The sequence below is a fragment of the Anoplopoma fimbria genome, chromosome 24 (genome assembly GCF_027596085.1).
Source record: "Anoplopoma fimbria isolate UVic2021 breed Golden Eagle Sablefish chromosome 24, Afim_UVic_2022, whole genome shotgun sequence".
In the NCBI taxonomy this organism is placed as follows: domain Eukaryota; kingdom Metazoa; phylum Chordata; class Actinopteri; order Perciformes; family Anoplopomatidae; genus Anoplopoma; species Anoplopoma fimbria.
Window position 1 is genome coordinate 6,599,560 of NC_072472.1, and position 25,208 is coordinate 6,624,767.

Here is a 25,208-nt window from a genome sequence, read left to right on the forward strand (position 1 = left end):
AATTGGAAATTGGCACATTTAGACGCCAGAATGCGCAGGTCGAGGGTCACGTGTGCGGTGGCCGACACCGGAATGGTAAGATCCCCGCGACGGATCCCGTGTCATTCGGCGTTTTCTCCGTGATTTTTGTTGTTGTTTGATGCACACATAAGATCTGCATCTGTCGGGGAGGGAAGCCTGTGCATCTGTGTGTGTGTGTGTGTGTGTGTGTGTGTGTGTGTGTGTGTGTCAGTGTGTGTTGGTGGTGAACTTGTTTTGGTGTCGTTTGGTTTAATGTGGCGTTTTTGCGTTTTTTCTTGCAAGCATGCAAGCCACACATATACACACACACACACACACACACACACAGATGGACACACACACACACACATGCACACCTCTGTGCACACGCCCGCGCACGACCGGTTTCCATTTTATTTCCAGTCGCCGGCGCGCATGACGGCTGGTTTTAACATGACGCTGTAATTCATTGCCTTTATTGTATGTGTGCGTGTGTGTGTGTGTGTGTGTGTGTGTGTGTGTGTAAACTACATGCACGAGCGTGAGATTACAGCCTGATGACCTTATCCTACTTGATGTTATTTTCATCATATCGCGATATTCTTTCCTCTTAGGCTCAACAGCGGCGTTTGCCATGTTTGCGCAGAATCTCTTCCAAAAAAAAAAAAAAAAAAATGTCACCATAGGTCTGTCAGCTCGTCGGCAGTGAGTCTGTTTACGTTTCATTTTGACATCATGTGAAGGCAGATTTGTGTTTGTTTTAATGGTTTGATGCCAAAAATATCTGGCCACCAGCTGCCTGGGATAACTTCACACAAGCTGCAGTGGTGTTATAAGAGATTATTGAAGCGTGCTTTGCAAGAAAGCATGGATAAGATGTCATTTCTAAAAGTGTCATCATTGAAAATATCATAAGATTAGACACAATCACAGCTGGGTTCTACATGTATACTACAACACGCCTTAATGCAAGGACAATGTGCAGAACATGTTTGTTTATATTTTTCTTTTGTGGACTCAACTCTGATCATTTTCTGCTCATGTTTCAGGGAGGAACCATGCCAGCATGAGTGGGCCTTACCAGGGCCCTGGCAGGGAGACTCATCAGTCCAGCTGCCCTTTGACCCCCGGCCGTGACCTCTCCGCCCGCTCCTCCGCTTCCAGACACCATGACCACAGGATCGGCCTAACCATGTCTGCCGCCGCCTCATCCCTCAAGCATGCGTCGGTCTATGGGTTCGCACAAAGAGACCACTCCTCTTCCTCCTCCTCTTCTTCTTCCACCACCTACAGCCCTCTCAGGAGGCTGCAGCATCTCACCACCATGGTGAGCCAGCCAGACCTGGTCCTGCCGGTGAGGGAGCCAGAGAGGAGCTGGGAGTGGGGGGGGAGTAAGAAGGAGAGGGAGAGGGGGAAGGGGAAGGGGATGGAGAGGGGCTCCTGGGCTGATTGCACTAGCGGGGATTATTCTGGCACCCAGGAAACCGGCGGGGAGGAGAGCTTTGGTGGCTCTACTGCTGGACAAAAACAACCTGTGGTCCAAGCGAGAAGTAGGGACGCGCCAGCAGCCAACCGCAACGACCCCATCGCGTCTGAGAAAAAGACGGAAAGTTGTTTCTCGGGGCCCCCCAGCCCGGCCTTCTCTCTCGACAGCAACAGCCCCTTCGCCAACGGCTTCCTCCACTTTGAATCCTCTTTGTTCGACGACGACGACGACGACAACGATGAAGAGCAGGAGGCTGCGTCACCTGTTGGGGAGGGCTTGCAGGACAAACGCGAGAATGCGGGGAATGTTCTTCAGTCCACTCCTGGACACTTGAATTCGGAGTCCAAGGATGTTACGCTGTCGTCAGCCAAGGTGGTCACCCGGTCCCAGTCCTCGGGTCAGCGCCGGAGATACTGGGACGGCTCGGATGACGAGTGGGAGAGCGACACCGAGCTGCTCCTGCTTGGGGATTGTCCCTCAATGCATTCATCGGCAAGTTTTAACATTAATACTCCAAGTAAACAACAGCTTTTCAAGTTGTTTTTTTTAGCAATAGCAACACATTTATTATGTAGACAAACAGCTCTCTTACTGGTTTTGACACAAGATTGTAAAATTTGTCAAAATGGCCCTCAGTCAAAGGAGTTTCACCTTACCATTAAATGTGTGTTTAGTGCTGGATTACATTACTTTGTCACACACAAACCTTGTGCATGACACACTGAACACATGCACGGCCTTTCACCTGTAACAGAATATCGGTCCTAGTTATTAATGGTTGAGCACAGACAAGACACTGCTCCACAACTTTAGCTCTGTCTTTTTTTTTTTTTTTTTTTTTTTTTTTTTTTTTACAAAGGGCTAAAGGAAAATAAGCTTCTCCAGAGATTTTCAAACTGTGAGGAGACCTGAAAGAGGAGGTTGTGGAGAGAAAGACGTGAGGCCAGCATGTTGCGTAAGGTGAAAGGGATAAGTGTATGCCAACAGGAAGCTAGTTATTGTGGATTGGTTGATTTGGCCTGTTCATTTGCACGGTCTGCAGTTGCAGCTGCAGCACTGGCTGATAATGGAGGCAATTAAGGTACTTGAAAACCCATAGCGCCTGATTGCGGAAATCACACTCCTTCTCTAATTTATAAAGTAGTCAAATCCGATCCCATGACATGATGCACATGTTGTTTGATTCAGTGTGACTTATACTTCATGGGGATATCCTTATCACAAATTTGCATCCATAAAACAGCTTAGGAATCATAGATAAAACAATAGGCTCCATATAACTCCAGAATTTGCATGAGGAACATCACTTCTAGGTTCACTGCAGTATCAAAGTAGTCCAGTGATAGTTGACTGTACATCCATGGGTACGCTGGAAACAGAACCTGCTAATAGCTAATTCTCTATACTTTTAATGCCATTAGCACGTGAAATAGCAACATTGCCAACTGCAATTTTCAATATTTCTTAAAGGCCGAATGTGCATCAACTTATTTGCCAAAATGTAAACAAATATAGGCGATAAGAAGGTGGCCTAAGTTGTAGACTTTATACTTTCTGTTTGCATCCCCCAAAGCTTTATGGGAACTGTTATTATAACAGATTAACATAATAATAACATATACAAAAATTAAAACATGATTATCCCCAAAAGGAAGTAAGACATTTAACATTTGTTGTGCTGCACTATGAGTATTTATTTGTATTCCAGGACCACGGACACTCATCTATCTATTCATTAACGTACATTTAATTAATTTACACCTGTTCTGCTTTAGTTTCTTTGCCTGTTTTGGTCACATGTTCCAAATTAAAACTTGGCACTGCTCAAGAAATTATACTAAATCCAAAGAACGAGGACAGAGCCCATAACTCTGATCTCAACTTCACTGAATTTATGTTTCAGCACCTTCTCCAGTCACATATCATTTGAAAGACAGAATGGGACAGTTGATTGAAATCATTGAGCTAACTGGTCTAACAACTTGAACACATCAACACACATCGTTTTGACTTGACTTAGTGGGAAAGGCTTGTGTTGCTCATAACATAAATAATGGCTCCGTTCTATTTCAGTCAGTGATTTACAAACCTTTCTGCAGGGCCATCCCTTTTGTAGATAAAATATTTTCTTCTGACTAAATGGAAAAACAATGGTTTTACAGGCAGATCCTGGAGATTTGAGGCAATGGGAGATTACAAGGCAACCAAAGGAGACCCGAGGAAAGCACTGTTCCCATAATGATCACAACTTGTAAAAACATATAATATGTGTTATTTACTAAGCTTTAGAAGTGCTGCCAGGTGGATTGTTTTGACTCTGGAAAAAAACAGACTAGCTATTTCCCCTTGTTTCCAGTCTTTAAGCTAAGCTAACCAGCAGCTGACTCCACTCAGATATGAGAACAGTATCGGCCTTCTCGTATAACTCAGCAACAAAGTGAATCAGCATATTTCCCAAGATGTAGAAATAAGTCTCAGAAATGTCCCTGTTCCAGTGTTCCCCAGGGATCAATTTTAGGACCACTGTTATTTCTGTGTATAAGCAACAACTGGGCAACATATTTCAGAAACTCATCATTGATTAGCTGGCAGCTGAAGGAACATTGGTCATGATTCGATTGTTATGTGGCTTTCTTACGAAATGGCACACAATTAGAATGTTATTGTGCGTTGTTTTTTTAAGGAAATAAGTAAAAATAAGGGGAAAGCAATGATTGCTGGTCGGAAAGAAAAACAACATTCAAGATAACCTAAAATTAGGGTGAGTGTTTGAAAGCAAACAGATGTAATTTATTCTGTCTTAGTCACATATCATGATCTAAAACATGAATATAAAACTTAATTGAGCCCGAGGAGGCAAAACCTATACCTAAACAATTACTGATTATAAGGTTACTAGCTCAGCAGTCTACTATTAACTACAGAGATTCTGTGATGAAGAGTCATTCATTCGTGTAATGAACACCTCTACAGGCTAGCTGTGTAACCTGCTTCCTGTTTTAATAGCAAGCCAAGTCATTTGTATCCTGGCTCTAGCTTCGGACAGATAGGAGAGTGGTATTGTCTTTTTCATCTAACCCTCAGCAAGAAAGCAAATAAGCATGTTTCCCAAAATGTTGGCATATTCCTTTAACATACATGGTTACATCATAGCAGCAGCCAGTATCCGCCCTCTGGCTGTTCCTGCTACATGCCGGTCATAACTCAGACCTGCTCATGTACCCCGCCAGTCCTCCCAACCTGCTGCTGTGAGCAGTCACTCCTATTCACACAAATGATGTAGTAGCCAATAGTGCTACCAGGTTGTGATATTCTTCTACTGTGTTTGTGTTGTGGTACAAGGGGAGGCTAAAATTAGACCTCAGATCAAGCCTGTAGAGAACAATGATGGCCCGAAGCTGATACCTTTGACCCACTATGCAATGTTTTATATATATATATATATATGTGTGTGTATATATATGTATATATATATATATATATATATATATATATATATATATATATATATATATATGTGTATGTGAAATGAAAAGACATAACCGTAACTACAAAGCAAATCAAGACAGGAAGACAAAACAAACATTTTATATCTGACTATGTCACTCTTAGAATACTGTTAATCACTACCTCCATCTTTTATCCTTCACCAACTGTAAAAGGATTGCACACCGACTAATGTTATAAGATATTAAATCTGGACTTCTTACAGCAGCTTTGTACAACGATAGTTTTCGTTTTGTATTTGCCTGTCCTTTTCTGTACTGTTTAATCAAGTGAAAAGATATAGATGGAAGTCAAGCCAGTACTCAAGCATACAATTTTATTCATGTCCTTTGTGAACCATATATTGGGGAAGAGAAACTACACAAAAACAAAGCAGAAGCTTTCATGTTACAGCCTTTATCTTTATTGTTTTCAGTAGTCGACTAATCAGTCATTTTGTCTTAAACAACTAAGATCTCTTGAGTCTATTAGTTGTTCTTTATGCTTTTTTTCATGCTTAATGACTTATGTCCAAGAAACATATGAGCACCTCTATGCTAAGCACACGATGTTGATTGTGCTTTTGTGTGATTCTTTCTGGTGAAACTCAGTATTAGTTGACTTAGAAGTTCTTTGGGAGAGGAAAGCCTAGTTTCCACACATACACCACAACAGTTCAAGCAAAGACCCAGAAAAGCCTAAACAAGTCAAGCAAGGTCAAAATAATCGTACAGGTAAACAAATCCCTCGTAGTCTCCTAAACTCTGAGCCTAAAAATAAGCATTAGCTTCTTTTTGCACTATTAAAGTTACATATTTGGTTACTCTTCATAGATGTGATATATATGTTTTTTTAAATAGACAGTCTTGGAGAATCAGCAGGTGTTTGACACAGGTAGACACGTATGACTCATCGGTCAATCATCATGCAACACGTCTATGTTGATGTCTTTTCCAGTAGAATAAATGCTCATCAGGGGGGTCACACTGAACGTGCTAAAAAAACAAGCAACCAACACATCTGTAGCTAAGATCTGGTCAGAACACAAAACCTGTCTTATTTTCATTTGTCTGATTGCGGTTTTCTTTCTCCATTGTCACCTTGTCGACAGCAGAACAGCCTCAAGAAAAAGTATTTGCCGCCTGTGAAGTTTTTAGAGGGTGAAGTTATCTGGGCAAAGTTCAACCGAAGACCATGGTGGCCCTGTGAGGTGACCGTTGACCCGACACAGGGAATCTATCACAGAGTAAAAGGTGGGCCAGAGACTTTGCTGACTTCATGTGATTTCCTACATCGTACAAGGATTGTCTTCAGCTGTGTGATATGCTCTATGGATTGTTTTGTTTGGCAGTAATTTGATATACTCTTCGTTTTCATTCAGAAATGTATAGTTATGTTGTGAATTGGTCTACTTCATACGATTGGTGTGACAAATGCCATATTAGGTCAGGTTACCAAGCAGAGAGAACCATGATGCTAGAAATTTTCAGAACATCCTTAAACGAGATTGCAATTTATATTTATATTGCTATCAAAAACAACATTATACATTCCACCAATGGATCTCCTCCTTTACCAGCATCTATCCCTTTTTAAATGCAGTTATTAAGAGCACTTGAACACTGTATTATGCTTTCATTCCATAAAATAATTAGTTTTTCCATAAGAGGTTTTTCCTACAGTTTTAAATCTAGTCACAAACACTATTGACGTTCGCTGGATTGTCCTAATGTCTCAGCAGGTAGAAATAAATACCACAAACTGCTGGTATTGTGGGTTTAATTTAAAGTCCACTGACTAATACATCATGGAAACAAATGGTACATGCTTAAAATTCATTCCGTTACTAGTAAGCAGATTTGTAGTTATGTTTCTTGCATTTTAAAGCTCCCTTTGCTTAGCAGAAGCACAGATTTATTTCCTGTGCAGAATGATGTAGTTTCAAATGTCTTATCTAGACATTGAGGCTGATGTTTGTTGTCGTCTTAGAGCCGAGTGATCGTCCCTGTCGGCTCTACCATGTCAGGACCTTTGGGGAGCCTGTGGAGCTAACCTGGTTGGAGGACAAAGCAACTCACAGTTTCCACGGAGGCTTTGAATTTGAACAGCTCCCCCTACTTCGCCGGAGGGGGAAGCAAAGGGAGCAGAACTACAAATACACTGTAATGACTATTTTAAGAATGATGAGTCACTACTTGCATGCCCTAAATCATCATCATATTAGGGTGATCATCGTGTTAGACTATAAACACGACATGTTCAGGAATGACATCAGTTACAATTAAGAAATTATTCTGTAAACTGGTCAGTTATGTGTGCAAAGATTGAGTAGTGTTTACCTTTATCTTTCTGCAGATTGCAAAGCGTTTTCAGGACTCTTGGAAATCCAGTGTGGCAGAAGCTGAGTCTGTTCTTCAACAGAGACCCAAAATAGATTCCTTCATTCCTTCGTCCATAGACGATGCCTTCCAGGACATTTCCACACCGAAGAGAGAGAACAAGGCCCATCCAACCTTTTCTCCCTCCACTTCACCCACCCTTCCTGAGACATTGCACATTACCAATGGATCCATTTCATCCTCAGTTACAACTCCAACAAAGACAAGCACTTTAAGAAAAACGTCTGGCAAGAAGAAACCAAGTAAATCGTCGAAGGACATGAGTAGCAAACACTCAAAAAAGACGTTGCATAATAGCCCTGACCAATCAGATAGAGACAATGGAGAATGCCCGTATTCTGACATCGACTCAGTCCCTAAAATATTGTGTCCAAAAGCACTTGAACGTCAGTCAAAGCTGGTTCCCTCTCAGCCATCTTTCACAGCTGTCAAAGAGGTGAAGAAGCAGCCAGAGATTCAGAGTGGTCTTTGGTTCAGTAAAGCCAGCAAAGACAGGCGACCTAAAACGTCCAGTCCGGTGCCAGACCGCACTCTCTTTGGTAAGATGCCCTGTAAGAAAAAGAACTCATCTGTTTTAAGTAAAAAGTCACAGTTTCCTAGTGCGTCGTCCTCCAGTAGTGTGCCCAGTGACCAGTCAGGGTTGTCAGACAAGCATAAGACTCTGGTACCTGCTGAAACAACTCCGTCGCTTGAACAGCCGGGACATTTGAGGTGTAAAAACACCCCGGTTGTTGATAGGCCCTTTGGTACAACTGTCAGTCCTGCTGATCAGTCAAGATTGTCAAACAAGCAGAGGTCACTTGTCACTGTTGAGACTGGTATGCCATCTGACAAGTGTGGATATTCAAAGGCTAGACAGACAGTGAGTAATACAGCTGACATTGTTACTGGCTCAACGTTGAACCATTTGGGTTGCTCCGTTGTGAAAAAGGCCTTAAAGCCAAGTCCAGTAGGTTTCATTAAAAAATCCAGGTTGAGTGTAAAGAGAGTCAGTCAAACTCAGCATTCTGACTTTATTGCTGATAAAAAAGTCCATGTAATTGACAATATTTCTGAACAAGCAGAAGAAAAAGAAAGTAACAAGACTGCAGCGTCCACTTTAAAAGATGACACTACTGACCCATTAGCAATTCTAGACAAACAAAGAAGGCTAGTTTCTAAGTGTAGGCTGCCCTATGTCAAATTGATACGCAAAGACATAAAGAGTAAGAAGGTTCTGAACTCTAGTGTAACCATTAGTCCCAATGACCAACCTAGATGTTCAAAGAAAGGAAAAACACCAGATACTACTGTGACTAAAGTGTCTTCTAAACAATCAGATCTGGTTGACGGCAAATCGAGTGTCTCCATTGATCAGGCCGTCAGTTCAGAATCCATAAAGGTCTCAGTTAAGAAGTTAAAAGCAAGTGGCGGGAGTGGTATTCTTCGTCTCTCGTCAGAATCATGTCAAAGTAAAACTATAGTTGCCTCAGATGCGGCAAGTGTGTCTGATGAGTTAGGTAGCCCAGAAACTGTAAATGTAAGCCCAAGTAATGTGACTTACTCATCATCTAACCAATCAGAACAGTCAGAATGTAAGAAGACCCCTGCAGCCAAAGTAACAAGCATGTCCTCTGACCAGTTAGGCAGTTCAGAGCAAAAACTTACATCTACTAGTACAACTTTTAATACTTTTAAAACTCCTCCACCTTCTCAGCTGCATGGAAATTTAGTATGTAGGAAAGCTCCTGTGCCTGAAGGCCTGTGTTCCGCTAAATCCAAGAAAGTTGTCCACAAATCAAAGCAGTTTCTTGATGAGGTCAATAAAGCCCTACTTCAAGAGCAGCCTGCCCACCTCCCAGCCAGCAGTCGCTTGATGACCAGAGCCCTGAAGGCCATGCAGGAGGCGGATCAGAAGAAGCGTGAAAAGGCCCGAAAGGACGCCGAGCAGAAAGAACTCTTAAATCCACATAGAAAAGCTGAGGACCCTGTGTTTAATTCTGCACATAATTCCAAACTGGACTTCTGCACTAAAAGGAAATCTCTTAAATCTCCTAATAACAATGGCGACTGTGATCAGGACATTTTTTCTAGCTGTAGCACCCCCCCTTCAACGCTTTCTGGCTCGGTTGACTTAGATGTTGGTGTCAAGAGCGAAGATGAAGATCTCTCAATATCCTCAACTCCACCAATGGACTTTATACCTCTAACTTCTAGGGTAAAGGCAATGAAGGAAGATCATTCCTCTGACGTGCACTCCTCGTCATCCCCTTCCTCACCATTTTCTTTCATGAATGCCTTTAAAAACGTGGAGGAGGTCTCCTTCCAGTCCCTGGCAAATGTTGGCAATGGTAAACCCATCTCTTTCACACCAGACACAAACTACAAGTTCAGCACTTTTCTCATGATGTTGAAAGACTTGCATGACACCAGAGAGCGAGACGGGACCCCATTAGAACTGGAAATTGGGCTACCAGGTTCACATGTTAAGGAGGAACCCTTAGTGATGCCTGGGGAGGCGACGCCAAGTCCAGACAAAATCAAAATCAAACACAGTGAGGAGAGCACAAGTCAGGTGTCCAAAAGGCCCTATAACAGAAGGGGCAGCTCCGCTGGGGTGAAAAAGAAAGCCAACTGCAAAGTGCCTTGTCGTCCTGCCAGGTCTGGACCTGGCTTCCCAGGACTGGAGTCCATGCCATCAATGGACTCTTCATCCGGAGTGGATTGCTCATCAAGAGTCCGGTCCCTGTTGGGCAAACAGACCAGCAGCTGGCAAAGGCAATCTTTAGGTGTTGAAGGAGTAGTTAGGGAGGAGATGGAGGAGGATAGGTGGGGCAGAGTAAATGAGAATCTACAGAACATGGTGCCCTTGGAGCAGAGGGGGTGCGATACTACGCTGCGTCTGGAACAGCCAAATGGCCTTGCTGCAGACTTCACTGAGACTAACACAAGCTTGGTGCACAAGGCTGGAGAAGGCGACAAGGCTCCAAAAGGTAAGGACAGTCTAACTGTAGAGTCTGCTCAAAGTAATGTAAAGCATAATCTGACCGAAATCCTGGATGCATTCAGAAAAACATCTACAAGTTGTAGTTATTGTAGTTTGGCCCACTGATTTGGCATGCAATTAGTATTGCAAAAAAAAAAGACACTTTCTCATAGTCATAACTCTGATACACTTATTTTTAGATTCAGTGAGGCTTACACTTTCTGTGGATATAATCTACAGATGTCCATTGGAGATCTTATCCATATATGGCTTAGAAATTGTAGAAAAATACACTCCTCCTGCAACTTCAAAATTAACTTCTTTTTTTTTTTATGTTTTAAAGTAATTTAGTCACAGTTGTTTGTACATCCATGAATGCATTGCAAAAACGAACTGCTGATGGCGCTTTCAAAACAGAGATGTCTGAAAACGCTGCTGACTCAGATTGGAAACTTTGGGGTTGCATTTTAGTGCGGACCAGTAAAAAAGGAGACCGTTGAAAATGATGACACAGACACCTGCATTCAATTCTTTATTAGGTCTTAACAGTACAATAATACTGTTTTGTATTTTCTGAAACCAAGTAACCGACCGCCGAGAGACTATCTGCTTTCCCGTTTACACTGTCACTCGCACATGCCCAGTGTACGAGAATGGTCATGTTCTAACGCATGAAAGTGTGGATGGAGATTATTTCCAAAACTGCAGAAACGCTTGTGTGTACGGAGATTGTTTTTGTTTTGAAACACTGTTATGTGAGACTTTAAAACCCCTGATGTTGACAAATGGAAGTAGCTCACAACTAGAGAAGAAGCGCATGGGGCCATTTTGTCGATGTGATGACTGAACAGATGTGTCGCTTGGACACGTGAACACTTAAAAACATTCAAAAACATTTGTGCAACTTTTCAAACACTGATGGTTTTGGCATTAAATGGTCCCACTAGGTAATGGATTGTGTATGTGATGCACAAATGGCAGATGCTGCATCCATCTGCTAACTTATGTAACATTGTTTATCAGTGTTTGCACAGAAGTAGTTTCTACAGTTTTGGGTGTATTCAGCTCAAATGAAACGCTACTCCAAGCTCATGACAGAAAATCCCCCCTAACTCACAGTACTGTGGTTATATACAGATAACCAGTAAGTTGGAGTGGAAACCATACAAAGGCAGTGGCTATACTAAACTGCAGGTATCCATTGCAACAGTTCTTTGTATGGTTGCTGCGTGCTAGCAGTTGAGCTAACTCTCACCAAAACAACTGCCGGCTACAAATACAAATCTCTGCTTGGTATAAGTGTGATAATACACTCTGCTGTCTAGTAACACTTTAAACAACAGTCATTTAAAGAAGCTAGTGTCTGTTCTTATATATCTTTTTCAGCACATAAACGAATTAGAAAACCAAGCAAGAGGTTGATTGAATGGACTGAAGAGTATGATCAGATTTTCTCCACCAGGAAGAAAACTAAAAAGCCTCTCCAGTTGATTGGAAAGGTAAAACTCATGCAAAGTAAGATCTGTTGTAATTTTATAGTCATATGTTGTTATATATGCATTATACTTTGGCATTAAGCATCCAATACCACTTGTTTCCAGCTGCACATGAAGCTCGCATCACTGATTGACAGTGACATGAAGTCATTTGTTTTTCTCAGGACACTCAGCCCATCACGGCCACGTCCGAACCCCCGGGATCTGACAGCAGCGCACCCGACCACCCATCTGTGAACCTGCTTCCTGAAATACAGACGCCACCTCCTGAGGAAATTGCTGCAACAACACCCTCTGAACTACAAATTCCCAGCACTGAAAACACATCCCCCCAAGATGCACCGGCGCTTTCCATAGACACACTAACACCTCCTCCTGAATCTGACCTCTCGCTGTCCGAAGGCCTCGTCAAAGGCAACGGTGAGGAAGTCTTTTGTGTTTCTTTGTTCGCTACTTAACTGCGCTCAAAGTTACTAAAACTGTGTGGGGCCAAAGTAAAAAGTCTTCTGGGTAAATTACCAAAATAATGTGGACACACAAGCATTACATCAATATGTGACTATTAAACATGCTATTCCAAAACCACAGGCAGTAATCTGCTGCTATAACAGCTTGCACCCATCTGGGGAGGCATTCAACAAGATTTTGTATGTTGGATCTCAGGATTTTATTTAGTCCCATTCAGCCACAAGAGCATTAATGAGGTTGGCCATTGATTCTTTTTTAAGAACCATGAAAAACAGCAGCAGACTAAAAGTACACAGACCTATGGGGTATCAGATACTTACAGTGGTGTAAAAAGTATTCTGATACCAATACAAAATTGAGGAAATACTCCATTACAAGTAAAAGTCAAAGTTTATGTAAAAACCTACTTAAAGTTCCAACGGAACGAAAGTTAAAGATCTATGGCTTCTTTACTGGGGCCAAATACTCATTAAATACATAACAATGAGTCTTTTTATGTGACATTTGATTCACAGGAAACGTTCCCGTGCTGGAGAAGAAGCGGAAGAGGAAACCCACTCAGAAGATCCTGGAGTATTGTATGGAGGCAGAGGCCTCAACGGGCCCCAAGAAGAAGGTAAACATATATATATGCTGTTTATTTATCTGTGGTACATCTGTAATACTTCTACTTCTACTTCATTACATCTCAGAAGTAAATATTGCAGTTTATTTAAACTACGTTTATTTGATAACCTTACTTAAGTATGATTTTGGATGCAGTACTCGTGTTTTAACTGAGTACTTCTTCCAGCTTTGAATAGGCATTCGTTAATCTGCTATCTATTAAGCTCAAAGTATTTTAAGTCATGATTCTTTTTGGGAAATACCTTTTTAGTTTAAGAAGATTTGTATAATAGATTTTAGGATCATTCGCTGTCAATTTGAATGGAAAAGTTTTGTTAATTGTTCTCTTGTCACAGGTGAAAACGGTGAAAAACAACTTGAATCCTGATCCTCAATCAGGTCAGTGAATCATCTTTGTATATTATACTGTTGTTCAATTTCATTTTTTTGTCATTTTATACATTTATACATTATACACATTTATACATTTGTGTGAAAAGTACTTAAAAAGTGAAAAAAAATGTCCTGTCTTTAAAATATTTAACAGTTAAATTTCCAGAAAAGAAGAATTATTCTCATGAGAAAAATATGATTGAAAAGGATTGAGAATCTAAATTAGATTAAATAGTTGTGGAGGTTTATTTTCCTGCAATGTTGTGATTTCTATAAATAGTTGTGATGAGCCTGCCTTGAACAGTTTCTAACACGTCTTTCTTGCACCCAGATTGTGGACCGCCATCTTTAAAATCAAAGAGTAAGCAGCTTATAGCCTCCAGCTCCACGCCAACACCCACAGAGGCGTCCATCTGTACGCCTGCAGATCCCACACCCAGCCCTCCTGCACCCTCCACTCCAGCGCCGGCGCCGCCTGAACCCGCCCATGTGGAGACGGCACCGAAAGACGTTGATCCTCCTCCTGCAGAAGACAAAAGGGAAACAGCAGAGTCAGAGGTCAGCAGTCAGCAGTTTCCCCTTTAACTTTGTAATTTAATTTTATCCAAGGCAATGTTTAAGGGAGCTCCAGTTTTGTCCAAAACGTTCAAACAAAGATAAAGAGTATGTTCTGTGTAAGGAAAGACATATTGATGACAATTAATAGATACTGTTTTGACAAAGATTAATTCATTTCTTGATGATTTGAAACAAATAGTTTTAGCACTTACCTTTTCTAAATTATGGAATCTAAACACATGCTCTGTATAATCACTGTATGAATTTGTCTCTTTAGGGCGACCTGTCCAGCTTGGAACACAGCTTCTCTCCCATGAAGGACTACTTGTCGCTGTGTGACGATCCGCTTTTACCCTCCAGGAAGATCATAGGAGACAGAGGAGGTCCCGCCTCCATGAAGGAGAACATATGTCAGGTGAGCTTTCTCCACCTCCTACACATCAAAAAGGCAAAGTGGGTTGTAACACATGAAACATGAGAGTGACCCTAAGTACATACTGTTTTACCATGTGGATCCCCAGCAATAATACCACACTTTACCCATCAGACCACACAGGAAATATAAAACCCGACTTTAACAACTTCTTTGAATCACTCTCATTAGAAGCAGGTAAAATAGGTTGTGTTTTTCTTGCCTCAGGTGTGTGAGAAGACGGGGGAGCTGCTGCTCTGTGAGGGCCAGTGCTGCGGAGCCTTCCACCTGCCCTGCATCTCTCTGGCCGAGGCCCCGAAAGGGAAGTTTGTCTGTCCGGAGTGCAAATCAGGTACAACCCTGATTACAGGTATTCTCTAAACTGACATTAAATTATGAATTAAATAAATAGATACCGAAGTGTCAATTGGGCCAAAGGTCTGTGTTACTGATTGTGAAATAACAAAAAAAAAAGAATCACTTTTTCGAACAATATTCTTTATGTTTCGGTTCTCCAACTGTTTTTACTACTATATATTATATAAAATGTACTATATGTATATTTTATAGTGCTGTATTAGATTTTTATATTATACTGTACATGTTAAAGTAAAAATAGCCCGGGGAAAACCAGCCAATCAGAGAGCGGCAGCAGCTCCCATCTGATTGTAAACTACAAGACATTAACGTAACCTGATGAACTTCTGAGGACTGAAACCTCACAAATAAAAATGTAATAAAAGACAATTAGAAAAACGAAATCAGATTTCTTACATTGTATTCGTTTTTGACATTTAGTTTCACTGTTTTCCACCTTCTGAATTATAGGATTGAGAAATTACATTAAACATTTTTATTATTACTCCTGCCATGGGGTGACATATTTAAGAAAGATGTAGACAAAAATAGAGTAAAAAAAAAAAAATAATCCATTTATTCCAGGATTGAAGACCTTTTCTTGAAAACAATGAGCCTGTTCTTAGATCTCATTAACAATAGATAGTAACAATTAACTTGTCTTCTAACTTTTCTTATGTATTTATATGATTGTATCATTTTTCTGATTGTTAGCTATGGAATGTGTTTAGGTTTTTATTGTTTGTATTATAATTGAAGGTGATCATTTTTCCTTTTTTTCTCCACAGGCCACCACACCTGCTTTGTTTGTAAAAAGCGCAGTGAGGATGTGCGTCGCTGTATGATTCCTGTGTGTGGGAAGTTTTACCACGGCGAGTGTATCGCCAACTTCGCCCCGACCGCACCCGTTAACCGAGGCTTCCGCTGCTCCATCCACGTCTGTCTCACCTGCTTCATCGCCAACCCCAACAGCTCGTCCATCTCTAAAGGTGAACCAGAGGACGCTTTGATGATTTAATGTCGTTTTGTTCACCCTTCAGTGCTCTGACTGTTCCGTTTGTCGGTCCGTAGGTCGTCTGGTTCGGTGTGTGCGCTGCCCGGTAGCCTATCACGCCACGGACCTCTGCATGGCAGCAGGCTGCGTCGTCCTCTCAAACAACAGCATCATCTGTCCAAACCACTTCACCGCCCGCCGCGGCGTCAAGAACCACGAACACGTCAACGTCAGCTGGTGCTTCGTCTGCACTGAAGGTACGGATTTAGGAACATGTGACCTCAACTGATGAATCGAAACCCAATATTCTCCCTCTTTTAGCTCTGTTTTTGGTCTCCACCACCTCCTGAGTGAAATATCTATCTCTTTAGCTGCTAAATGTTTCTCTTTATTGACAACTTAGTCGCTAACTTTAATGTAGGTCTAGCTAACTTTCTCATGCACACCCTGAAACAATCAACAGTTTATACAGTTCCTCCTCCCGTCCTATAGGGGGCAGTCTGCTGTGCTGTGAGTCCTGTCCTGCTGCGTTCCACCGGGAGTGTCTGAATATGGAGATGCCTAAAGGCAGCTGGTACTGCAACGACTGTAAGGCTGGGAAGAAACCTCGCTTCAAGGACATCCTCTGGGTGAAGGTCGGCCGGTACAGGTCAGTTTAAAAAAAAAAAAAAGTTTAATAAGTAAGTTTAATTAAGATGTTATTCGGGGTGTTTTTGCCCTGAGGGTGAAAATACGTACTGTGAGTGAAATGTATGAAAACGATGAGATAAATTGGCATGAAATCTGCTTTAGACATTCATGTTCCCTTCAGGTTGAACTGTCATAACTCTGCTGACTTTTTATTTGGCGCCATCATCAGCTCAACATCTTTATGTGTCCAATAGTTTGGTTTGTTACCAAATATCTGCAGAACTGATGAAATTCTCATTTCTCCATAAAGGTGGTGGCCAGCGGAGGTCAGCCATCCCAAAACGATCCCGGAGAACATCCAGCGGATGAAGCACGATGTCGGGGAGTTTCCCGTTCACTTCTTCGGCTCCAACGATTACCTGTGGACGTACCAGGCCAGGGTCTTCCCTTATATGGACGTGGACGCCAACAGCAAGGAGAAGATGGGGAAAGGCGTCGATGCCACCTACAAGAAAGGTATCCTGTGTGATCAGCAAAATAGCTTCTTATGTGGTTGGTTGTGTCTTCTGTGGACTTGAGTTGTCTGACTGTTGTTCTCCCTCCTCAGCTTTGGAGGAGGCGGCTGTTCGGTTTCGTGAGCTGCAGGCGGAGAAGGAGCTCCGGCAGCTTCAGGAGGACAGGAAGAACGACAGGAAGCCTCCTCCGTACAAACATATTAAGGTCAGGAACACTTGTGGTTTTTTGATTAAATTTGATCCTTAATTCTAGTGCTTAATTCTAGCGTTTTTTCCAGTGATTAACCATTGGAATAGGTGTTATTAGCCAGTTTCTAATCACTGAAACAAATTCTTTCCTTTTAACTTAAACACTGTAAAGTCTCATATAAAAGCTGGTATTTAAATAACGGCTATATCAAGGTGTTTGAATTGCTGTATCTCCACTGTAACTAACAAGTAACCCCTCTAGTTCTCTTATAAATAGGCCCTTAGCCTTTGGTAATAATCCCAGTTTAATACTGTAGGAAGTAAACTGGTGACGTTTGGATCTTATGTTAGAACAAACACTGTTTAATCCATTCCTCACGCCTTAACTTAACTAAAAAAGGAAGCAGAGTGGTGATTATAACATGTTCTTTAAGAAATGTATATAATACAAAATGTACTGAGACAACAAGTAAACATGGAGGAAGTTTTAAGATAAGACGAGATAAACCTTGATCGATCATCAACGGGAACATTTGTTTGTTGTAGAGGCACAAAGACACAAATAAGGATACATTAATAGAGAAAGTAGAAGAAGAAAATACTTAGAGGTATTTAAGACTAACAGAGGATTAGAAAGGATTAAAGGACAGTGGTGTGATTACACTGAGTTTGCATAAAGTAGGGAAATTAGGAATAAAATGATGTCTCTCAAATTAGGCTGTTCCCCATTAAGGCTTTGTTCTTTGTGCCATCAAGGCAGAATATTTTTACTCTATGTTTATTTATTAATTGTGTATTATTATCATTATTATGATTGTGCTAAGCATTAGTACAAGTCATGCTAAATACTACTGATCTCTAACAAACTTGAAAGATGACTTCATATATTCACTCTGATAGATTTAAAGATAATTGCTGTCAGAGAGTTCATGTCTCCTTCCACCATTTGGACTCATTCAGGTGAATCGACCAATAGGGAAGGTGCAGATCTTCACGGCCGACCTGTCAGAGATCCCTCGGTGTAACTGCAAGGCGACAGATGAGAGTCCGTGTGGGATGGACTCTGAGTGCATCAACCGCATGCTGCTGTACGAATGTCACCCGCAGGTACAGAGACACCTCCCCACGCTCACGACATGTTTTATAGATTTATAATTAATTATAGAAGTCCTCCACATAAAAAGAGTAAATATACTTTGTGTCGAGGTGCTGTGTTACTACAACGTAAAGCTTAATGTAGGAACTGCATGGAGAAGGCAAGAACCAGGATTGATCTATTTTCTCATTAGTTTTTGCGCAAAGTATGCGAAAATATATCTGTCTTGATAATACTAAATCTATCATCTGATCTGCGTCAAATCCCTAACTTTCTTTTTTTTTTTTTTGTATTTATCTTGAAAACTCAACAGAAAAGGTTACGAGAAGCAGTAATATACATTATCTTCATCCAAAACAATGTCAATTTTCCTTTTTTTCAAATTCACGCCTCTTCCTTGCTTGCCAAACATAGAAATTAGACCTATACATGCATACATATCCACATTCATGCAACCTTATGAATGTAACAAATCGTGTTACATTTCTATCCATAGTTTTCAAGAGACTTTTGACATGAATAAGTCAACGGAAATATTGAAGTGGGCGCATTAGAGTGGAATTTTAAGGTTCAAGTTGAAAATTGTTATCATACAGTTGCTTATTTACACACACAGACCAACATGATAATTCATGAGGAGTCTTTGTGTTTTTGTCCACCTAATGAATTTGAATCCAGTTTTAGCTCTGTTTTTGGTCTCCACCAACTCCTGAGGGAAACATCTTTCCCTTTAGCAGCTCCTCTCTGTTCACCAGATAGTCGTTGACTGTGTCCGTCTGCTGTTTGCTGCTCAGTAGGGAGTGTACAGTGGCTTTTTACAGATTTTCTCTGAAAAAGAAGCTATAAGAGCGGTGAGAGTGAACCAGAATAGTTTGGTCCAGACAGATAAGCAATGAGCTGAAACTCACTATGAAGCTCTGTCAAAACAAATCACTGAGCTAAAAGAAGCTGAAATGTTTGCAGGTTTGCCCGGCGGGCGAGCGCTGCCTCAACCAGGCGTTCAGCAAGCGTCAGTACAGCCAAGTGGAGACCTTCAGGACGCTGTCTCGAGGCTGGGGACTCCGCTGTGTCCACGACATCAAGAAGGTAACTACTTCTATCATTAATTCTACCGGCACTATTGTACCACCACAGAGTCGCCATCAGGAAATGTGGTTTCTGTTTAGAGTGATTGAATCAGGTTCAAATAATGTTGAATTTTTTTGCCTCAGGGTCAGTTCGTGAGCGAGTATGTCGGGGAGGTGATTGACGAGGAGGAGTGCAGGTCCAGGATCAGACACGCCCAGGAGAACGACATCTGTAACTTCTACATGCTGACTCTGGATAAGGTACAGCTCCACAGCCAGATTGTTTCAGATTAAGTATTAGTATTACTAATACTTAAAACTCATGTTGATGATACACTGTTTTGACAGTGAGGAAACAAGAAATACATTTTCAGTCTTGTAAATTCAACTTACCATTCGTGTCCTTCAAAAACTGATGTAAAGAAGAGGCAACCTAAATTCAGTTTCTAGAGGATAAATGCTTCCTGTTTTCAGCTTGTAAAGTGGGTTCTAGACGTCTTTTGGACCCCATCAGAGAAATCCTACCTGAACCCGACGTGCATAAACGCATTTTTAAAAACCAGAGGAATCAAACTTGACCCGAAAAGATCCAAGTATACTTGAACCCAATCCGAAATGTGGTCGACCCAAACAAGACTCGAGACAAGTGGCAGCAAAACAAAGCTCTTCCTGAGTAAACTGAATATAATTTGGACTTGTCTCAGGTCTTGATTTGAACTCATCGGCAGGTTGGAGAATGTTTCACAAAATGTGTTTATTCTTCTCTCTTTTCTTTCTTGCTTTTCCATTCGTCTCTCGGTTTTTAAATAAAGGCACAAAATTGCCCGAAAGTGACTTTAAAACTTACTTTAAAAAGTTAAAAAAACATAGTAAATCAGAATCACCAATTTGCCAGCTGAGTGACGTCTGTTCTGAGAAAATACCTGCAACTTTCTTTGCGCTGCCTCATTTGAATGAAACTTTTCACCTGTGTGTTGCAAAGCAAATTTCAAGGTCTGCCAAATACCAAACCTTTGTAGCTCTGCTTACCCGTTCAAATGTTAAGATGAGTTGTAACAGCTGTTTGTTATTTTGTGTGTTTTACAGGATCGAATCATCGACGCCGGGCCGAAGGGGAACGAGGCTCGCTTCATGAACCACTGCTGTCAGCCGAACTGTGAGACCCAGAAGTGGACGGTGAGCGGAGACACCCGGGTGGGACTGTTCGCGCTCGTCGACGTCGCCGCAGGTAAATAAAATATAACCGCTGTAATCAGAGTGCTGAACATCACACACACATATACACAAGTTTAATGGAGAAAACAGGCAAATGAGGAATGTGGCTTATGTGGAGATATATTTTGTGTGTTTCTGTTCAGGCGTAGAGCTCACCTTCAACTACAACCTGGAGTGTTTGGGGAACGGGAAGACGGTCTGTAAATGTGGGGCACCAAACTGCAGCGGCTTCCTGGGCGTCAGACCAAAGGTGAGGGCAATGACACAGATTTAAATACTCATATATATTGTTTAACAACTGATGTCAGAGATGGAAGAAATATTCAGATCCTTTACTGAAGTAAAAGTACTAATATCACACTGTTAAAATACTCCACTATAAATACAAAATCCTGCATTCAAAACAATACTTAAGTAAAAGTATGTAGCGTGCCAAAAGAAATGTACTTAAAGTACTTTAACATATTATTATAAATGATGATTCTGGATTAATGTTACTGCTGCATTAATGTTCATTGTACTGCTGTAGATGTTTGTGGATGTGCTAATCTTAACTCCTTAACACATTGTTGGGTAGTTTAACCTACGGCAATGCATCGTATTCTATAAGATCATCACATGTTTGTAGCATCGCTGTGTTCTGAGAACAACAAATCCTGTTTTCAGCTTTGTGAGGATGCATTTTCCAGGTGATCCAAGATTCTATTTAAATAGTTTATGCAGCTTAAGAAGAATGAGACGTTTCTCAGCACGTAAAGGAACATTTCATCTTTGAGACAAACATTCAACATCAGGAGATGTATATCTGGAGATATGTAGTTTTCACTGGACAGGAGGGGGACGAAAAACTGTAATCTGAAAAATAACTAAAGCTGTCAGACAAATGTAGTGCAGTAAAAGTACCTCTGAGATGCTGTGGAGAGGAAGTATAAAGTAGCACAAAAATCCAGTACAGTACTTGAGTAAATGCACTGGGTTACAATTTTTTAAGTGCCGAAATAGAGTCAATTGAAAGTTAAACATGAAGTCAGCTCAACAAAAGCCCCGTTTAAAGCTTCTCTCCTTTTCCAAACCAGAACAACCCGCCACCTGACGACAAAGGCCGTAAACTGAAGAGGAGGGGCCACGGCAAAAAAGAAGAAGAAGGTGGTGGTGACCAAAGAACGAGAGGACGAGTGCTTCAGCTGCGGAGACGGAGGACAGATGGTCTCCTGTAAGAGACCCGGCTGTCCCAAAGTCTACCACGCCGACTGCCTCAACCTCACCAAGAGGCCTGCAGGTCAGCAGATCTTTATTTAACACAATAATCCATGTTTTCTTTTGGTTTATTTTGCTCATGCTAACACTTCCTGCTGTATGTGTCAGGGGGATTTTCCATGGAAAATAACATTTCAGTATTTCATGATTCAGCCTCTTTCCCAGTAACACCCACTTAGATCTTACTTACTTAGAGCAGGCCGCCCAATGTTATAAACCGCAGCCCAACTATATAATGCGACCCATTTTAGCTGCATGAACACACAACAAAAACATTTCCATGATTTTCATGATCAACACTGATCAGACTGCGGTTGTTAAAAGTGACCAATCAAAGGAGCAGAGGCATCAGCCATCGTCTCACTTCATTTCACCCCCACCTTCAAAGTCGCAAAAGTCAACATGACGAGCGAGCAGTTGTCAGCATGTAGGCGGTGTTGAGCTTCTGCTCATCACCCTAATCCCGAGCTTGCCTTGTTTTAATGTGAGTGGGTTTAGGGACTAATTAAACAGCGTATAACTTTGAAATATTCAAATCCCAAGCATAAAAACCAAGTTCCTTTTTGAGTCTCATTGACGTTCTTGTCTGTATATTCGTCGTAGGTCGTTGGGAATGTCCGTGGCACCAGTGTGACATATGTAACAAGGAGGCGGCGTCCTTCTGCGAGATGTGCCCGAGCTCCTACTGCAACCAGCACCGCGAGGGCCTGCTCTTCATCTCCAAGCTGGACGGCAAGCTGTGCTGCAGCGAACACGACCCATGTGGGCCCGATCCCCTAGAACCAGGGGAGATCCGGGAGTACACGCCCGAACCCAGAGCCCTGCCCTCGGGGCTGGGCATGGCCGTCATCCCCTCTGCTGCTTCTGACACCACCACCAGTCAGACACCGACCGCCGGGAAGGTCCAGGAGATCAGCGCCGGCGCTGGAACGTCTGCCTCCAAATCACTTCCTGCGTTTTCCATCCCGGTTCCCATCACCATCCCCGTCACCCCTCCATCTTCCTCACCTCCCGCCTGCAGCTCGGACGCTCCCAGCAGCAGCTCGCCAGCGTACGACCTCCCGCACTACTCGCCCATCTCCTCGTATGAGGAGGAACGGGATGTCTTAGAGGAGGAAGACGATGATGAGGAGGAGGAGGAGGAGGAGGAGGAGCTGCTGGAGGAAGTGGAGGAGGAGTCAGAGGAAGAGGGCGAGCTGGGGAGGCAGAAGTCAGTTTCTCCCGAAGAGGAAGGAGAGGCTGTGATGGAATATCTTGAGATCAAAGAGGACGAGGAGGAAGACGATGAAGAGGCAGACGAGGAGGAGGACGGAGATGAAAACGAGGAGGAAGACGACGAGACTGACGAGGAGGAGGAGGGAGGAGGAGGAGGAGGAGGAGGAGGAGTGACCCGAAGTGGATTATTATTACAACCTCAGCCCTCCCAGTGAAGATGAACCAATCACAAGTAGACCAGTCTGTCACTGTACGGAGGAAACTTTAGGACAAAACTAAATCGACGCATAAATAAAGTGTTCATAAATCTAATAGATAAACAGCATAAATACTGTATAGAACCATATTTATACACAGACTTTTCCTTTTATTATTTATTTAGTTTTGTCCTAACTATCGGTTCCACGCTCGGTTCATGACTCGGTGACTTTGCACACACACACACTAGCGCTGACTGCACCTTCATGTGGGAGATCTGACAAAGACAATTATCTGGAACTTCTACATCGTGTACAACTTTGAGATTTTATGAACACATTTCACTCCAGTATACTTGTTTTTCGTCACCGATATCACCTGCCGGTTTTTGGTATTTGTTCTCAGTAGTATTTCAGCAAGTTGACCCTGCAAAAACGTGCAGTACGTAGTTGGAGACGGTCGTTGTATCTGCAGATCCGGTGTGTATGCTGTAGGTGTTTTTCGTGCTAGAAAAAGAGACTGCACTGTACTGTAGCTTCCTGTCAAGGGTAGGGTGAACTCTTTAGTCTTCAGACCCACAAAAATGATCTTGACGTTTTTAAAAGAACCAGAAAAGAAACACGATTAAATCCGTCATCTGCTCCACTCCAAATGAGACAGAACCGGCTTCTACTGGACTGAAATTTGTTCCTTGTGGTCAGTGGACTTTTTAATATTACAATTTTACTTGATACAGGAGTCATTGCTTCCATTTACTCTCCTCTGTCTCCAGTTCTCCGTGATCATTTGATGGTGCTTCAACATAAGAGTATCTTCAATAAAGTGTGAAGGTGCCACATGATTTGCTGCCTGGTGTAGCCTCAACGGGAGTTCACATGACGAAGCTGGCGATGGAAAGTAGCAGGGACAATTTTATTTAAATTTGACCATTTCATGCCCCCCCCCCAAAAAAAAAAGGATCTCAAATTGAAGAGTCTTCAATGTTTGCCTGAGAATACTCTTCATTCCTCAGAGAAAGTGTTTATACAGTTTATACCGCTAAAGCTGTCTGGTAGGTTATTCAGCTGCTCCATAAGGACACAGGTCGGACTCTCCAGACAAGCACTCAGTCTCGCCCTGGTGGTCTTGAATGCAGAGAAAAGCACTACGTTGGCTCCGGTGTGTGTGCTGTGCTCTGTGGTCATTATTTATAAACTGCTCTGTGACGCACAAATGATGACGGGGAAACAAAGAAAAGTCTACGATGGGACGCTTGAAACAACGGGACACTTTCCATGACGCTTACTCCAATACATGTTCTTGCCAACACGTGTTTTTTCGCGCTCTGTCTTCAAGCTTAATATTGTCTGTGTGTTATCTGCCAATGCCTTAGCGTGTATTTCTTTGGAGATATTTTTAAGGAATGGTTTGGCGCCTGCGAGAGCCAAGTGTCCCTACTAATGCCTTTTTACAGTCGCCCAGACGAGCAGTGTTTCATTCCAGTGTAATTATGACCTGTTAGATCTCAACCATTGACGTGTTAAAACAACTGCTATATATAAATATATAAGAAAAAGAAGTTATGAAATAAGCTTTGTACTGGCCTCTTTTTTTTTTATTGTTTATTGGTCCAACATGAAAGCAACATTGGAAATTTAGATCTTTGACTCTAGGCCTCTATGGAATTATTTTTGATGACATAATTAGGGCTTTTTAATCATATAAAGCTTTAAATTTGTTTAATTAAATGAAATCACAATTCAGCATTCCAGGAAGATTGTGTTACCTCTCAAGTGTTTTAAAACATCTAAAAAATTGATAAGGAATCAATGTTTTCTCAACCACAACAACCCTGACAAGCCCTTGCCAAAGTGCCAAATGTTAATTAGCATGACTTGAAAAGTTGTTGCTGAATGCTATTAAAACCCATTATTGTTTTTTTTTCAAAAGGACGAGATTAAATATCCTTTAATTTAAGCCGTGTTCATGTTTTACTGTCCAGCACAGTTTTAAAAATACCTATTTAGTGTAGAATATGCACAGAAAACCAAAGAAATATGTTTCAGCTTTTCAGAAAGACCTATTAGCAGCACAAATGCTAATTAGCTTCACAGGATAACTTTGGGGAAAAACAATAATGACTGTTTGGTTAGCAGTTTGGTTAGCAGTTCAACAAAGTACTAGAAATAAACCCCGTAAATATTTAGCTATTTCTCCTGGCTGAATA

General features: G+C 41.8%; 1 protein-coding gene across 1 annotated transcript; it reads left to right on the top strand.

The window, feature by feature from the left end:
* The first annotated feature begins 1,366 nt into the window (after window positions 1–1,366).
* Window positions 1,367–24,902, top strand: nsd1b (nuclear receptor binding SET domain protein 1b). Its single transcript, XM_054625575.1, is given in 24 exon segments — window positions 1,367–1,978; window positions 6,087–6,225; window positions 6,962–7,134; window positions 7,328–10,343; window positions 11,723–11,835; window positions 11,997–12,252; window positions 12,816–12,916; window positions 13,263–13,305; window positions 13,631–13,857; window positions 14,135–14,272; window positions 14,498–14,621; window positions 15,415–15,615; window positions 15,698–15,877; window positions 16,113–16,269; window positions 16,561–16,766; window positions 16,858–16,970; window positions 17,915–18,061; window positions 19,014–19,136; window positions 19,262–19,378; window positions 20,204–20,345; window positions 20,476–20,582; window positions 21,409–21,462; window positions 21,464–21,611; window positions 22,193–24,902. Coding segments are annotated over 24 exon segments (7,404 nt in total). The 5' UTR covers window positions 1,367–1,426; the 3' UTR covers window positions 23,020–24,902.
* The last annotated feature ends 306 nt before the right edge of the window (window positions 24,903–25,208 follow it).